General features: G+C 43.0%; 1 protein-coding gene across 4 annotated transcripts in view; it reads left to right on the top strand.

The window, feature by feature from the left end:
• znf462 (zinc finger protein 462) overlaps positions 1 to 16,985 on the top strand; it is a 55,102-nt gene that overhangs the window by 23,376 nt on the left and 14,741 nt on the right. For 2 of the 4 annotated variants that reach the window (XM_026173641.2, XM_026173643.2), the window contains exons 2-5: positions 5,501 to 5,751; positions 6,004 to 11,201; positions 11,850 to 11,984; positions 14,878 to 15,281. In XM_026173641.2, coding sequence (XP_026029426.2) covers positions 5,541 to 5,751; positions 6,004 to 11,201; positions 11,850 to 11,984; positions 14,878 to 15,281 — 5,948 coding nt within the window. In that variant the 5' untranslated portion in view covers positions 5,501 to 5,540. Of the gene's footprint in view, positions 1 to 5,401; positions 5,752 to 6,003; positions 11,202 to 11,849; positions 11,985 to 14,877; positions 15,282 to 16,985 lie in introns of those variants that run through there. The other 2 variants (XM_080304199.1, XM_080304198.1) reach the window with 2 other exon arrangements.

Below are 16,985 nucleotides of genomic sequence, written 5' to 3'. Positions count from 1 at the left end.
ATGAAAAGACTGCACAAAGTCAGGCTGGCAAGAGCGTGAGATGTTTTCTGCTGAGCCGTGTGGGCAGAGAGCTCGGGTATAGTACTGTACATCTGGCAGATAGATTTCTGTCAGCAGCTCTCCAGCGACAGGCTGCCTGCCTTTGAGGAAGAGGATCAGATCTGTGGGTCCATGTTGTGTGCTGGCTGAACACCTAAGCGCACATAGTCAGCTCCTAAAATGGCTGCCCTTGAAGCTCGGCTCAGAGGAGGATCTGAGCAGCTCAGTCGCTGTCTGTTAGAGCCCCAGCTGACTAGATGAAAGCAGTTACACAATCTCACCCATTAACTTGGTGTGGTGCAGGGACTGACTGCCTGAAAAGACACAGTGAACTCTGAGGCAAATTCTGGTTGTGTACAAGGGTTGTTTTTATTTCTCTCCCACTCTCCTCCCTGGCCATCTCTCTCCCCTCCTTCTCCAACGGGATTCTCTTGATATCCATGTCAAGGAACCCTTCATTAGGAGACAACTTTGTTCAAAACAGCAGTGAACTGCCAAGAGAGCAGGGTGGGGCCACGTGGTGAAGTTGTAACCTGACCCTGAACAACAATGGCTCCCCTGGTTGCTCAGGGACATGCTGGCAGTTTGGCTGGCTCTCGTGGAGCACTCCACTGGCTGGTCAGTTGGGTGTGGGAAGCACGGTAGGATTCCCAACTGTCTCTGGCTGGATCTCATTTGAATTGCAGTGGGAGTGAGAGTGGGGGGACTGAAAACGATAGTGTTACTGAAACTACATTTCACAGATAGCTATCCAACTTAAACCTGACATAATAAATATAAGTAGAATAAGTATAATTCTTTTTTTTCTTCTAGTAGTTCAGTTACACTGGAAGTATTTTTTTTTCTTCACTTAAAATACTTTATACTAGTTTTCTTTTCTTTTTTTGTCTTTTTTCAATTGTTGTTGTTTCAGAATTGAACTCATGAATGGGTGGTGGGGGGTGTGTGAAAAAACCAATAGCAACAAATGGTTTTTTGGACCTTTCCTAAAATAAGTGTAATTCTCCACTTAACACAGGTTAATATAGGGTGATTGTGTATTGCTTTTTATTTCCCTCTCAGTTCCATACACACACTGTATGCAAGATGGATGTAGCGGGCAGGCCTGAGTGTAAAACTGCTTCTTTGTTGGCTAACGTCCTAAACCATAGAGATGGTAACCAGTGCTGTGATTGCAGGTAGTTTGTATGGAAGATGCAGACTTGTCTGCAAACACTTGCTTATAAGTTTCACAGAAAATTCACCTTCAAGGTAAAAGCTGTACCTTACTGCTAAAACATTTCCAAAGGCGCAACTTTTACTTTAATAGCGTACAGCTTCCATTTCTGATTTGCATTGTACTCTTCACGTTTCCACTTGGCGCGACCTTTGCAACTGGCTGGCAACAAAATCTGCATCTTCCACACAGGCAACTGGTGCAACCTGCTACCAAAGCAATTGTGTAGAGGTTTGTGGTGTGGTTTCGTATACCTCTTTGTGAACCAACTTAATATTACCACTGCCAGCAACCACTGACCACTAATTGTGCCCATTGGTCCCTAGTATCCAGGTTACCAGAGGGTCACTGACCAGTCTGTTGGCCTTCGTGAGTGCTACTTTTTCTCGCAACTGGTACTTGTCAGGTAGTTGCATGCAATAATGCCTGTGCAATGAAGGCTTTGATAAATCTTAATATAATATGAACTTTTTGTAAGAAAAACAAAATCTGTATGACTTGAAATGAGAGACTGAGTCTATAAAGTCTGTAAGAGCAGGTTTACAGTCAGACATAGAACTGGATGTCTTTTTGTAACCATGTGTATCGCCCCCTAGTGGCTGTTAATAAAGCAGGTTTAAGGCGCTTCTGCTTTGCCGTAACATTTAAGACCTGAAAGACAGGTCAGTTTTTTGACTTTCTATGGTTTCACATCGTGGAGCGTTTAGTGATCATTTGTAGGCTACTAATGTTGCTTCGGATGTCTTATCTCTGGCTGCTGATATCTACTTTCAGATGAAGTGTCCATGAATGGTTTTTCCATCTGGTGAAGGCACGATTCGACTGTGCTTTATTTTTTAAATTCACGTTGTTCTAAATACTTGGTTAACAGTACTTGTCTTGGTTTTTTTCCAAAGTACATCGCTAGTTGACATGACCTGATTTCGGTGTTTAGTCATCTGTTCCAGACCCATGCCCACAAATTTCAACTGTGGTGTTCTTGGTCTAATTTAGTCGTGTTGTAGACATTTAATGCACTGCAGCATTCAAATGAACAGGCCTAAGCAGATTAATATTTTACTAGTCTATTTGTTTTTATATATATTTTTTTGCTTTAAAAAATTTTAGATTCAAGGCTTTAGGTTTATGGGATACTATTTATTTTGTGCCAGTCATATATTTTTATTTCTTTCAATGACAAAAAGTACAGCAGTAAGATAGGATTTAGTCATATTCCAGACATCCAAGAACAGTGCAGTGTAGACTATTTTCTTTTATTTATTTATTTTATTAAAACAACAAGGGATCGACAAGGGTCACACTGGAAGTGTGAATCATTAATCTTCTTTGAATATATTCAAAACACTTTGGCCGTCGCCTAATAGAAAACAAATGAATAGTCATTGCAAAGAAGTGGGTCTTGGAAAAGAGGCTTGATTTTCAGCTTGAAAATGTTTTTCCGTTGGTAAGACCAAAAGGGTTACATTTAACTCAGTGCATACCAAAGTAGTCTTCCTGGGATGTCAGACACGGGCATACAGTCCATTGTAACCCTGACGTCCATTTGTGAATCGAGCCAGGGAGTAGTGTGGGGAACGTCACTTGTCATTCGTCATTATTAAACTGCAAAGTTGTACAATAAAGACAGGAAAAAATTTATAAATTGTGCAAAAGAGCACTTTTGTTATAGTCTGGGGCTTCTCATCTCTTCCACTTTTAACAGATTCGAGCAGAAGTGGCGTGCAGTGTACGTAAAGTGTGTTTGTGTTTGGTGTTCATTTGTGTACATACCACTTGTGTGCACAACTTCCCGTGTGTGTGGTTTTTTTTCTCTTTTTTTTTTTTCATTGTTGTTTTAGTCTTTTTTTTAATTATTTTTTTTTTATCCATCCTGCGGACATGCAGTGCTGTAGAAAAACAAAGGGAACTCATCGCACTTCATCAAGCAGGCAGTGAGGAAGGGCCACCTGTGCTTTCAGAGGTGCTTTAATCCATCCTGAAATGTTCCAGGTACTTTTCATGAAACTCTTTTTGGTTTGAAGGTGTAATCATCCTGAAATATAGAAACAGCATGAGGAGCTGCTGTTTGCACAGCAGGGTGTGTCTTGTTCTGTGAAACGGCTCCATGCCGGTTGTGTTGAACAAACCTAAAGACTCCCACACCACAACCTTACTCATCCATACTTGTTAGACATTTGTTGGTTGTGTGTTTTTTGTGTGCCCTGTCCTTGGACACAAGCAGTTTGGTTGGGAAACTTGCCAAAGATGTCAGCTTAGGTAAATTCAAATTATACAGTTCCTGTTGAAATCAGGCCACAGAGGTGCTGATTTAGTACCAAAGTAATGTAATCTCTTAACCGTTGATTTGTGGCATAGTTTGCTTTTATTTGCTCACTTATTAAAACTAGTTATTTTTTAATAAGTGAGAAACTGAGATAAACGGTCTGTTTATCTCAGTTTTGTCACAAGTTTTCTGTCTTTTGATTTTAGAAATCCTTTCTTTTTCATTTCAGGTTCTGAGATGTTTCATGTTAAGATCTGCTCCACAGATTTTGCAGTCATGTTAAAGGACAAAAGCTTCAGCTTGTGTTTTATGAAAGCAGAAGTAGTTCATGGACGAATTCTTCCGTTTTTCCCGTCTACGTGTGCTGACACACAGCCTTTTCTTTGTTAAATCAATTGCTGCCTTTTCAAACACCAAGCATACTTATTCTGGTAGTAAACCTCAGTTTTAACCTTATCTGCCCACAGTATTCAGGCATTTATGGAATGAACCATACTTGTATATTAAAAAAGAATCTCAGATTTTCTGGGGTTATGTGGACCATAACACCATATAGCTCACATATTAGTTACATTTACTGAAAAGATGAACCCACTTTGAAGCTCATCCTAAAAAATGTAACATGTTAGAGAAAAACTTTGCTGTCATGTAATTTGCTGCGTTCAGGAGAAAAAATCAGATTGAATGTGTTTTAATTCTAGAGTAAAGGCTGTAAACTTTGCCCTTTTAACCAGCTCTTCAAAAACCAATGCCAGCTACATGTTTTTTGTAGTTTTGAGGGGGGGAAAAATCACTGCTGGTGATCAGAGAGCCACAATGACAGAGATTTGAAATAACGGCCACGCCGTCAGCTTTCATTTTACTGGCTATGTCCAAACTACAGAGAAGCCCAAAGACATAAAGCCATCATTTCTTAGTTGATTCATTCAATCTTATTTCAGAGCAGTTGATACAATCTGATGGAATAGTCTGCTCTAAATACTGAGCTGTGGAGCTGCTCTCCAGCTGTTGCTTATCCCAAGGTAATAAAAATGGGACAAATCAGCCCATAATCCCTCCTCAGTCCCTCCATTGTTCTTGGAATGATGCTATGCAAAACAAAAAAAAAAAGGAACCTTCTTAGTATTCAGAATAACATCGGCGACTGCTGATTTGCCTCTGTGTCATGTTTTGTTTGCTTTGTGTCATCTCCTGTCATTTTAGCGATAGATAATATTTGTATGTGAATTTATGGCGCTTGATCCGTGCGGGTTTTTATCAAAAGGAGAACAGATTAATTTTTTATTTCTTTGCTTCTTGTGGGGTTTTGGGTTGTTTTTTGGGGGGGGTGGGGGGGGGTGTCTTTTTTGGGGTTTGTTTTTTGTTATCTGTACTTGTTTTATTGCAGTTTTTTTGCTTTTTAAAAAATAATAATTCGGTGGCATTTCCATTGATTTTGGTCCTTTTAATTGTGTCATTTCAAAGCAGTCCTGAAAGGTGCATTCAAAGGTGGCACTTTATCCAATACATATCCCCTCACAGTGTAACAGGTGAAAATGGAAAGGAGGTTCTATTAGGCTGAGTCCTTTAAGCTATGAAATTAGGGTTTGCATTTGGAGCATATCTTTTGAGCTGATACACATAAGCGTCTGTTCTCTCTCTCTTTTTTTTTTTTTTTCTTTCGTAGTGTTGTTATTTGGTGAAGGTGTGTGTACCTTCCTGCACCTGATTATTCTTTGCTCAAGGAGCAGTAATCATCACTGATAATCATATCAGATCATCACTGAGCTCATTTTTTATGGAACAGCATGTTTAATGCACTGAACAGGGTGATGACAGCCCTGAAGTCTAGGACTGGACTCTCTCTGTATATACTTTCTGTCTGACAAAATTCGGGCCCTGACCTCACGTGTGAAAGTGTCAGCTCAATTGTTTTATATTACTTTGGCTTTTCTTAAAAAAGGTTCTGTGTCCTCATGATTTTCTCTCTTTGTGTTTTGCAGGTTTCCCTGATTTTCCAGGGAGTTCTCCCCAGTTTTAATAATGGAGGTGTTGCAATGTGATGGCTGTGACTTCCGAGCCGAGTCATACGACGACTTGAAGACTCACATACAGGAAGTGCACACTGTTTTTCTGCAGCCTGCAGATGCAGATGAGTCTGATTCCCTGAAAGATGAAGATGAAGACGAGGAAGAAGAAGAGGACTATGATGATAAAGATGACAAGGATTATACGCCTCCTAAATCTGGAATGAGTATGCCTACCACATTCATTTAGATGTTGCTGTTGTTTTGTTGAGGATTAGGATCATGTCTGTGTCTGTTATAAAGAAGTCTACAAAGTAAGGTGATCATACATTTTACAAAGTTGGGTAATGTAAAGAGTTGTGGATGGACTTTATCAGCAGAAACAACAGAAAGGGAAAGAAATTACAACAAAATAATTTACTGTTTTCCAGCATGTGTCTAATAATCTTTCTCTTTTCTTTCTTTTTCTTTCTTTTTAGGCCCCAACTCTACTGACAGTCCCAACCAAACATCACAAAAGCCAACAGCTGAAACTCATCTGCAGTTTTATCAGTGCAAGTTCTGTGTCCGTTACTTCAGATCAAAGTCTTTCTTAAGAAACCACACCAAAAAGGTGCATAATGTCATAGAGCCAGATTCGGATGCAAGTGTCTCCTCAAAGACTGCAAAGCAGCCCAGCTACACTGTCATAATGCACAGTGACCATTCAAAAGTGTATTCCTGTCAGTATTGCACATATAAGTCCCCAAGGAAAGCACGGATAATGAAACACCAACTAATGTATCACAACAAAGTTCCTTCGGATAGTGCTGGAGATCCCCCGGAGTGCAATGAAAGCGGTGAGAAATCGGACTCTGCTACTGAGCTCATGAAGGGAACGTTTGCCTGCGAGTGGTGTGACTATCAGACCAACCAGAAGGACAGCTGGACCAATCATGTGGTGAAGGAGCACAGTGACAAGGTCAAGATAGTTTCCTGCATTGCGGAGGTGGAAGAGCAAGCAAGTGCAAGCTCCCCCAAACCGGATTCTCCCTCCTCTTCCCGTGCTAATGTTAGCGGAAAGGAGGAGTCTGTAGCAAAAACACCAGAAAACACAGGGGAGAAGTCCACCTCAGAGATCTCATCCTTTCAATATGCACAGATAAGTGCAGTTACACCCAACAGCACAGGTTCTTCTATCCTATCCAAGAGGTTTGCATCATCCGATGTCCCCAACAGTGCGATAGCTATGGACACCAACCTACTCAATGAGGAAGACTCGAGGAGCAGCTTAGAGGACGATGACGACGACGAAGAGCTGGGTGATATGGACGATCCCAGCTACACTGGAACCCTGTCCGCAGATGCAAAGCAGCTATTAACAGATGAAGATAATAAATTATTGGAAACTAAAGGAATTCCCTTCAGAAAGTACATGAACCGATTTCAGTGCCCATTCTGCTCCTTCCTCACCATGCACAGGCGGAGCATCTCCCGCCACATTGAAAATATTCACCTCTCTGGAAAAGCCACGGTGTACAAATGCGATGAGTGCCCATTTATTTGCACCAGCCCTCTGAAACTAGGCACACACAAACAGAGCCACAATTTTTCAGATTTAGAAACCTTGGACCTGACAGGTGATAGCCCAGGACCTCAGAATGACAGCGCAGCAGAGCCAGTTAATGAGGGTAACGTGAGTTCTAAAGTCAATGGGAAAAAGACAACCAGCACACCAAATGACCAGCAGAACCCTCACCGCTGCACCCTCTGCAGCTTCTCCACCACCACCCTGAAAGGTCTGAGGGTCCACCAGCAGCATAAGCATTCCTACTGTGATGACCTCGACTCCACTGTCTTTGAAGCCCAGCTGTCTGACCAGCCAGACTCTGAAGTAGATGCTTCTCCAATCTTCCTACAAAAAACCCAGACCCCCATTTTAGGGCTTGCCACCAAAAAGCCCTTAGTAACAGGGAAAAGAGCCAGGAAGTCCATTAATGACTTGCCTTTGGATTTGTCCTCAGTCAAAAAGAGAACCAGAATTGATGAAATTGCCAGTAACCTTCAAAGCAAGATAAGCCAAAGTCAGCAGGACACCGTCATTAATCTGGATGACATGGATGATGAAGACGCGGGAGAAAATCATGCCAGCGCTGATGAGGGGAGAAACAATGAAAACAACTCTGTCTTTGCTTACAACACACAGCAGCTTTATGCAAGAGACTCTGCCAGCTCTAATGAGGGCAGCAGAATAGGGAAAAGAAAAAGCAACCCTAGGTCCAAGCCTAGAAACATCCCCATATCGCTGACTCTCTCGGACGATAGTGAAAATATCTCCGCTGATGCCAGTGACAGTGCTATCCAAGAGAACATGGAATATTCAGAGGATCCTGGAATTACACGCTTCTACTGCAAACACTGTGATTACCACAACAAGTCGGCTCGTAGCGTCAGCACCCATTACCAGAGGATGCACCCTTACATCAAGTTTAGTTTTAAGTACATCCTGGACCCTGAAGACCAGAGTGCAGTCTTCCGCTGCTTAGAGTGCTACATCGAATACACAAATTACAACGATCTGCACCAACACTACATGGACCACCACCCTGAAGCAAGCAATGTGCTCAACTTCAACCAGCCCCATCTCTTATACATGTGCCGGTTTTGTTCGTACACGAGCCCTAACGTGAGGAGCCTAATGCCCCATTACCAAAGAATGCACCCCACCGTGAAAATCAACAACGCCATGATCTTTTCCAGCTATATTGTAGAGCAGTCCCACAAAAGCAGTGAATCACAGACTCTGAGGGAAATACTCAATTCGGGACCGAAAAATTTTAACTCTCCCACTTCGATGTCCAGGTCCACCTCAAGCCCGGTGCAGAAAGCGGTTTCCAAATCCCCTGAAGCTAGCGCTGACCCAGAACCTCTCAAAGAAGGCAGCAATGTTGTCGTCTACGACTGTGACGTGTGCTCCTTTGCAAGCCCCAATATGCACTCTGTTCTGGTCCACTACCAGAAGAAACACCCAGAGCAAAAGGCGTCTTATTTCCGTATACAGAAAACCATGAAGGTCATCTCAGTGGATCAGTCACAGCCTGTAGCCAACTCTTCGTTTAACACCAGCATGTCTTCGACTCCAAAACAATCAAGTGCAGCAGTTTATGGATCAGATGAAGAAATGTATTACTGCAAGCACTGCGTGTACAGCAATAGATCTGTTGTTGGTGTTTTGGTCCATTATCAGAAAAGACACCCGGAGGTGAAAGTGACAGCGAAATACATCAAACATGGCGCTCCTACCCCTGGATTGATGAAGCTCATGGATGAGCTACAGATTGCAGCACCCAAGCAGTTTATGAAGCAGTTTCAAAATAACGGTCACGACGGATCTAATAACTCGAGCCCCAAACCCGGAAGTGGTGAGAAAGGCGAGGATGAGCTGTTCTTTTGCCAGCACTGTGATTACGGCAACCGCACTGTAAAAGGCGTGCTTATTCACTATCAGAAAAAGCACAGGGAGACCAAGGCCAACGCTGACCTTGTGCGCCGCCACACTGCAGTCGTCCGGAGTCAACGTGAGCGAGCGCAGATGGTTCAGTCCAGTGTCGCCTCGTCTGCCGCTGTCCCAGCTCCTCCAGACCCTGAAAACACTACACCTCTGCGTTCCCTGAAGTGCAGGCACTGTTCCTACACATCTCCCTACGTCTATGCTCTGAAGAAGCACCTAAAGAAAGAGCACCCTACTGTGAAAGCCACAGCCATGACAATTTTACACTGGGCTTATCAAGATGGTATCTTGGAGGCTGGCTACCACTGCGAGTGGTGCATTTACTCCCATGCTGAACCCCAGGGTCTGTTGCTCCATTACCAAAGACGCCACCCTGAGCATAATGTTGATTACACATACATGGCCAGCAAGCTGTGGGCTGGGCCTGAGACAACCCAACAGGGAGGCAATGCAGAGACAAAACATTACAAGTGTAGGGACTGTGCCTTTGAGGCTTGCACAATATGGGACATCACCAATCACTATCAGGCGGTCCACCCCTGGGCTATCAAAGGGGACGAATCCGTGCTTTTGGATATAATCAAAGGAAACGGCTCAACTGAAAAAGCCCAACAGCAGGTTTCCAAAGAGCAGACGCCTCTGAATTGCCAGACTGTTGAAGATGACGGCCCGTTGGTTATTGCCACCCCACCTCAAGAAAGCAATTCCCAGCCTCACCACCCACGCCTTTCCATCTCTAACAATCCTTATCAGTGTACTGTATGTCTGTCAGAGTACAACAGTCTGCATGGCCTCCTCACCCACTATGGAAAGAAGCACCCTGGCATGAAAGTGAAAGCTGCAGATTTTGCACAGGAGGCAGACCTCAACCCCAGTTCTGTGTATAAATGTCGCCACTGTCCGTATGTGAACTCCCGGATCCACGGAGTCCTCACCCACTATCAGAAAAGACACCCGTTGGTCAAAGTCACAGCGGAAGACTTTGCAGACGACATAGAGCAAATCACAGAGTTGCACGAAGGGGACGACAAGTTCAAAACTCAAAGGCAGGGCTACGGCGCGTACAGATGCAAAATGTGCCCGTATACACATGGGACTCTGGAGAAACTCAAAATCCATTATGAGAAATATCACAATCAGTCTGCTTCCGACATGTTCTCTCCTTCTCTGACTCATTTTTCTTCTGGTAAAGAAACAGAGCTAGCAGGTGAGTGCAGCGCAAGTCATATATCAAGTGCAGCAAAAGTCCAGGAGGTCAGTGAGTTGGACCTTGCCCTCTCTCAGTTACCCATCAATAAGACAGAAAAACACGCTGTGTTCAAGTGTCAGCTCTGCAAATACTTCTGCTCGACCAGGAAGGGCATCGCTCGCCACTACCGTATCAAGCACAACAACGTCCGTGCTCAGCCGGAGGGTAAAAATAACGTCTTCAAATGTGCTCTGTGCTCATACACAAACCCCATACGCAAAGGCCTGGCAGCACACTACCAGAAGCGGCATGATATCGATGCCTATTACACCCACTGTCTGGCTGCTTCGAAGACTATGAATGAAAAGGTGAACAAAGTGATGGCACCCCCGCCGACTGAAGGGGACAATTCAGAAATGAGTGAAGATTTGCGATTAGCTGTGGAGAGACGGAGGTGCTCTCTTTGCCCCTTCCAGGCCTTCAGCAGGAAGAGCATTGTCTCACACTACATTAAACGCCACCCGGGTGTCTTCCCTAAGAAGCAGCATTCGAGCAAACTCGGCCGCTACTTCACTGTCATTTATGCCAAAGAACCCGAAAAGACTGCCGCAAGTGCATCAGCAGAGGACGATAAGGAAGTGATAGAGGTCCCGCTCGAACCTGAGCAGGATGGAGATGTGGACTGGCTGCCATTCAAGTGTCTGAAATGCTTCAGGTTGTCTTTTAGCACCGGCGAGCTGCTCTCTATGCACTACAACAACCACCACTGCAACGACTTGAAGCGGGACTTTGTGGTATCTCCTGGTCTCTGGGACGAGGATCCCGATTTATATCGGTGTTCTCACTGTGAGCTTAAGTTCCTATATCTCCCCGCTCTTGCTAAACATCTCCTGAAGCACAATGAGGAGTTTCAGAAAAAGGCGATGAGGCACGAGAGAAGGAGGCAGCTCCTCAGCAAGCAGAAAGCCACAGAGCTGCCTGAGAGCAAACAGGAGAAGGTGAGCAAACATAGTCGTCCCGAAATCTCATCAAAGAAAGAATTAAGGCGTAATAGAATTCTCTACCTACCATTAATGTGTGTGATGGCATACTGTGATTTACATGAGAGTCACATACCAATGCTCTACCTGTGTTCTTCATCTTCTTGTAAGATGGAAGCTTCCTCCTGTTTTTTTTTTTTTTTTTTTTTTAAACAACCATTTGTGGCATTGTGCTAAAGCTAATGGGTGGCTTTGCCCCTGCACTTTGGCAGTAAACGGTAAAAGTAATGGTAGAAGAAGCTACCTTTAGAAGATGCTATTTTGTGTCTCCTTCCAGGATTGAACCAGAGATCTTTCGCTCATTGAGCCAATTTGCAAGCTGCTAACTGTGCATGATGGGGTGATTTGATGATCTGCCAATTAGTTTCATATTAACTTCATGTTAAATTATAGAACGGTAATATTCTGTAGTTTTTCTTGTGAAAATTGTAAACCAAGACTAAAATAATGCCGTCGTCTGACTGTGGCAGATATGTTGGCTTGTGGAAACCATTCACACAACTCATGTTAAATTAGGTAGTTATGGTGCTTTAATGGCGTGTATTTTTGTTATATATTATTAAATAGGACATTTAAAAAAGAAAATCTTTCCTTTTCTGTGCACAGGAGAGTCCTGTAAATAAAACTCCCATCGGATTCAGGTGTAACTTCTGTGTAGAGATACACCCAACCCTCCGAGCCATCTGCAACCACCTTAGGAAGCATGTCCAGTATGGTGAGGTCAAAGAGGGGCATGTCAAGGTAAGAGAAGCTGCTTTTAAAGCTTCTTAAAGATTAGATTAGATTAGATAGAACTTTATTAATCCCTCGGGTGGGTTCCTCTGGGAAATTCGATTTCCAAAAAAGCACAGCACCGACAGAAGTTACAGAGTTACAGAATATTATATATATATATATATATATAAAATACACACACACACACACACACACACACATATATATATATATATATATATATATATATATATATATATATATATATATATATATATATATATATATATATATATATATATATATATATATATATATATATATATATATATATATATATATATATATATATATATATATATATATATATACACACACACACATACATATACATACAGAGACAATATAAATAAAATATACGAAGGGGATAAATAGAATAAATAGGAATAAAAATAAAAATACAAGTGAATTGCACATTTCAAGTATTGAGTCTATTGCACCGTTGACTATTTACAAAAGGTATTGCACAAAAGGTATTGCACAGTGAGGTGAAGAGGCACTACAGCTTAGTTGTTCCCCCCTCCTTTGTCCTCCTGTTTCCCCTCCCTCTCCCCTCCAGAGAGGAGTTAAACAGTCTGATGGCGTGTGGGACAAAGGAGTTTTTAAGTCTGTTAGTTCTTGTCTTTGGGAGAAGCAACCTGTCACTGAACAGACTCTTCTGGTTGTTAATGGCCGTGTGCAGAGGATGCCTGGCATTGTCCATAATGTCCATCAGTTTCTTTAATGTCCTTTTCTCTGCCACTGTCACCAGAGTGTCCAGCTTCATGCCGACCACAGAGCTAGCCCTCCTGATCAGTTTCTCCAGCCTGGATGAGTCCTTCTTTGCTGTGCTGCTCCCCCAGCACACCACAGCATAGAAAAGTACTCCAGCAACCACCGACTGGTAAAACATCCTCAGGAGCTTCCTGCAGATGTTAAAAGACCTCAGCCTCCTGAGGAAGTACAGTCGGCTTTGGGCTTTTTTATACAGGTGCTCTGTGTTGCATGACCAGTCCAGTTTATTGTCCACCCACAGCCCGAGGTACTTGTACTTGTTGACCACCTCCACCTCCTCCCCCTCTATCTGAACCGGCAGTGGACCTGCTCTAGACCTCCCGAAGTCCACAACCAGTTCCTTAGTCTTTGAGGTGTTGAGTTGCAGGTGGTTTGTGTGCTTATAATATATAGTTATATTTCTTGCGTCAAATAAATACTATAGTGTATATTCACTATCCATATCCTATATAAAATAAGTCGTTATTTAAAATGTGTGGCAACAGTAGAAGTAAGTCGTTTGTCAAATATATTAAACAAGTTATTTTACTATTAAGAATATAGAATATATTCTTATAAGAATATCTTGCCTTCTTCTTATTGTTCTCATATTGGGCAGCAGGGCATTAGTGTGCTTTAGGGGTTAGAGATGATGAGCCAAACATCAAATATCTGCAGCATCATATTTATTGTGATGTTATGACTCTTTTAAACCTTTCCTTTTATAAATCGTGACCACATATACAGTACATGTAATTTATTCCACTGTGCTAATGTGATATCAGTGTAATATCCTCCTAACTATATTTCAAAGGCACATTTTTTTTCCGGTCCCCTGTGCTTCTGTATTATTTTCCATCTCTCATCCTCCTAGCACTGCAGTGATCTGTTTTACTGGACTGGGGTTCTGTTTCCCATTTTGTTTATTACTGACAGAGGCTTCTGGGTAGACAGTCTGTCAGCTACCCCGAGAGAAAACAAGCAGTGCTGTCCCATTGCTGTAGAGAAGCAGGGGGGTTGGAGTGGTGAGCCATAACTTTTAGGGCAGTGGCGGGTAACCATTCGAACATTAGTATTCCAGTGAGGCTGCCAGTGAGGGGAACAGGCCTAAGGACCCAATGCCTCACCCAAATGGAGGCCTGGATCTTCCATCAGACACTCGGTCTCTCTTTATGTGTCTAAGACGCCATGTTTTCCACCAACGAGAGTGATCCAGTGAAAAAGCACTGTATTCGTTTTGGTAACGAGGTCATAGTGTTCAAAGATGGGAGTTAAATTCGAGAACAGCGCTGGTTTCTCAGAGGGGAGCGTGAAGAGCAGACTGACGGTGCATTCAGGGACTGGATGGTAAGGCTGGGGCTGTGGATGCCACATCTTATTTATGGATTCACAAAGTGCAGGGTCAGGTCCTTCCACAGAAAGAATGAGTTTCCTTGAGGCAATAAAAAAGTCATGGTGATCGTCTGCCTGCTCACGATGACTGCTGCAAGCAGCCTGCACTCTGGCAGATGAAGGGAGGGGGGGAAAGAAATGTTTTTCCAGTTCCTTTCAGTAATTGTTGGTAGAACTGCACGGTTGCAAGATCTTTGTTTTTAGAAAAATTTGTCTCGATTAGTCACCCCGAATAAATGCTTATGGTTGGTTACAGTTATCACACTTGATGCATGAGGCGAGGGGATGGGCTGGAATTTTTCTGTCATATTCTGCTAAATATAAGCCAAGTGCGGTTTCTCTCAACCAACACACTGAAGAGTTTTATGTCTGAGTTAAAGTTAACCAAAGTGCTGATCTTCAGATAACACAGAGAGATGGAAAGAAAAACAGGGGGGGTCAAAGGCAGAGTGTGAGAAACTGTAACTGAGGCCTAACTGACAGTGACTGCATGGATGGAAGCAGAAGTGTTAGGCAGCTGCTTAACTGTCGCCTGTATGCAGATAATGTAGTAAAAAATAACTGTAGGTGCTAGACTTGAAGCGATATTTATATTAAAGCGATCTCTTCATTTCAGCATTCAGCAACCACATGAAAAAAGGTGTTGGCAGATAAAAATCAGCATGAACTGAGAGGTTGCTGAACATCTGAGACCTTTCCTCTTTTTGCATTGCAGCAGGAAGTCAGCGAGGTCCCCCTGATCCTACCTTCCGAGAGCCTAACTAATGGCAACATGGAGGGGGATGAAGCTGCCGAAGTCGACGGCCTGGAGAGACCCGGAGCCACGCCCAAAGATTCTGATGATGCCGCTGTTACCGTGGAGAACCTGGATCCTGAGACAGACGCTGGTGAAGGAAGGGCAGCGGCCTTGGTGGCCGCAGCCAGGGCCGTAGTGTCAGAGGGCCAGCTGAAGCAGCGGCTGGCAGCAGGGGGTCACCCGTGCGCCCAGTGCGATCGAGTCTTCATGTCCATGCAGGGCCTGAGGTCCCATGAGAGGAGCCACTCAGCCATGGCACTGTTCAGCAAAGAAGACAAATACAGCTGCCAGTACTGCCAGTTTGTCTCGCCCTTCAGACACAAGTAAGTGGGGAGGATCGGGGTTTGTGACTGACACCTTTAACACCGCTTCCACAGTGCTGTCCCTTGTGTGTACTGTGGTACTGTTTTTAAAGAGTAGGGCGCAGTAAATTGACACTTTGGCTGAGGCAAGCACATAGTCACCATATTGCTGTGTTATCTGTTGACTCTCCTTTGAACATTTTATCTTTCCTCACTTTCCAGTTCTTTAGATTTTTTGCTTTTCATTAAGATGAAGTTTTAAGATTTAGTGGCTGTTTTGCTTCTGTCTCCTTTTAGAATAGTGCAAAGAAAATCCAAATGCGCATTTATATACACATAGGTGCAGATTTTTTAAGACAGAGACTTTATTTAAGTGGGGGAATTTACTTGTTACTGCAACACAAGGGACAGGAAGAAAAAATGAATTAGAGTGATATTAGATAAATAAAATTAATTAAAATTATATCCAGGAATCAGTGCTTTAGTGTGACTTGGATACACCAAACTTTCCAATTTTAGTGTTTTCTTTTCTTTTTTTGTAGAGGAGTATGTGACTATCAAACATTTACAATCTCAAAATATGTGTAAAATTAGAATTTTCTGGCTTTTAATCAGTTTTTCACATCTGTGAATTGATTTTAAAAACATGCCACAATCCCTCTGTAAAAGAAGAAATACGGTCTCTTGCATGCCACCAAAACGAAGCCTGTGTCCGATGTTCAGAATTAGGTTCTGGAAAAGCAAATTGTCATGTATTTAGACAGATAATGGCCACTTGTCGTTAGAAAAATTGCCTTAATGTTAGCCCTTAAGCAGGGGAAGTTTCATAACGATCGCCATGCATGCAGGATGAATGCAAAGACCATTTTCTTTAAGATGTCAGTCCAGCTTTATGGGGAGCTCTTACATGCAGCTACTTCTTGCTGAGAAGCTTCTTCCTGTTATTTGGCTATTGCTAGTGCTGTTTGGCTAAGTGGCTGGATTAGCAGATGCAGCCTTGAGGAAGTGCGATCAGTGTTAACCTCAGCGATACACATTGTGCACCCTGTGGTATTTGAATGCTCTGACTGTGAAGCAGCATTACTTGGAAATGTTTAGTTTGCGTTAGCAGTCACTTGGCAGGAGGCAGTGAGTCAGACATTAATCTATTAAAAATTACAGTTAAAAACGGATGAGTGGTTTGAACCCTTTGCAGCCCCAGTAAGCGGTGTATATTTAAGCTAAACGCCTCACCAGCCTTCACACCAGCTGCTCTTTAGATCAACTAGATGTTAAAGTCATTTTGTACAGAGCACAGTTTTACACCTTATTCTGTTTACCCTATCACAATCCCTTTGAATCTTCAATCTTCTCCAAGATTTCCTGCCTCCTAGGAGAGAAAGACAAGCATTACAAGCGAGGCAGACATTTTTTTTTATTTTTTTTGGTAGCGTGATTTGTTTTATCCATCACAGAGACACAGAGCGAGAGGGGAAAGAGAGAGTCCTCATCTCCTCTGAGCTCCCAGGTGTAATCCCTCTGTACTGTATGTGCCCTGACCCAGAAAGAAGCCGCATTCCCATGCCACCTAGGAGGCTGGCATTAAAAACACAGCTACCGTCCCCACAGGCACTCACACACTCATTCCCACCAGGGGATTGTGGGTAGATGAGTTCACCCCACGGCTCCTTGTTCTGTAGTCATTGGAAATGTGTGGCTGTTGTTTGCGAGGTAAACAGAATCGAG

This window comes from Astatotilapia calliptera, chromosome 7, assembly GCF_964374335.1.
Source record: "Astatotilapia calliptera chromosome 7, fAstCal68.1, whole genome shotgun sequence".
In the NCBI taxonomy this organism is placed as follows: domain Eukaryota; kingdom Metazoa; phylum Chordata; class Actinopteri; order Cichliformes; family Cichlidae; genus Astatotilapia; species Astatotilapia calliptera.
This window is presented reverse-complemented; position numbering and strand designations above follow the sequence as displayed.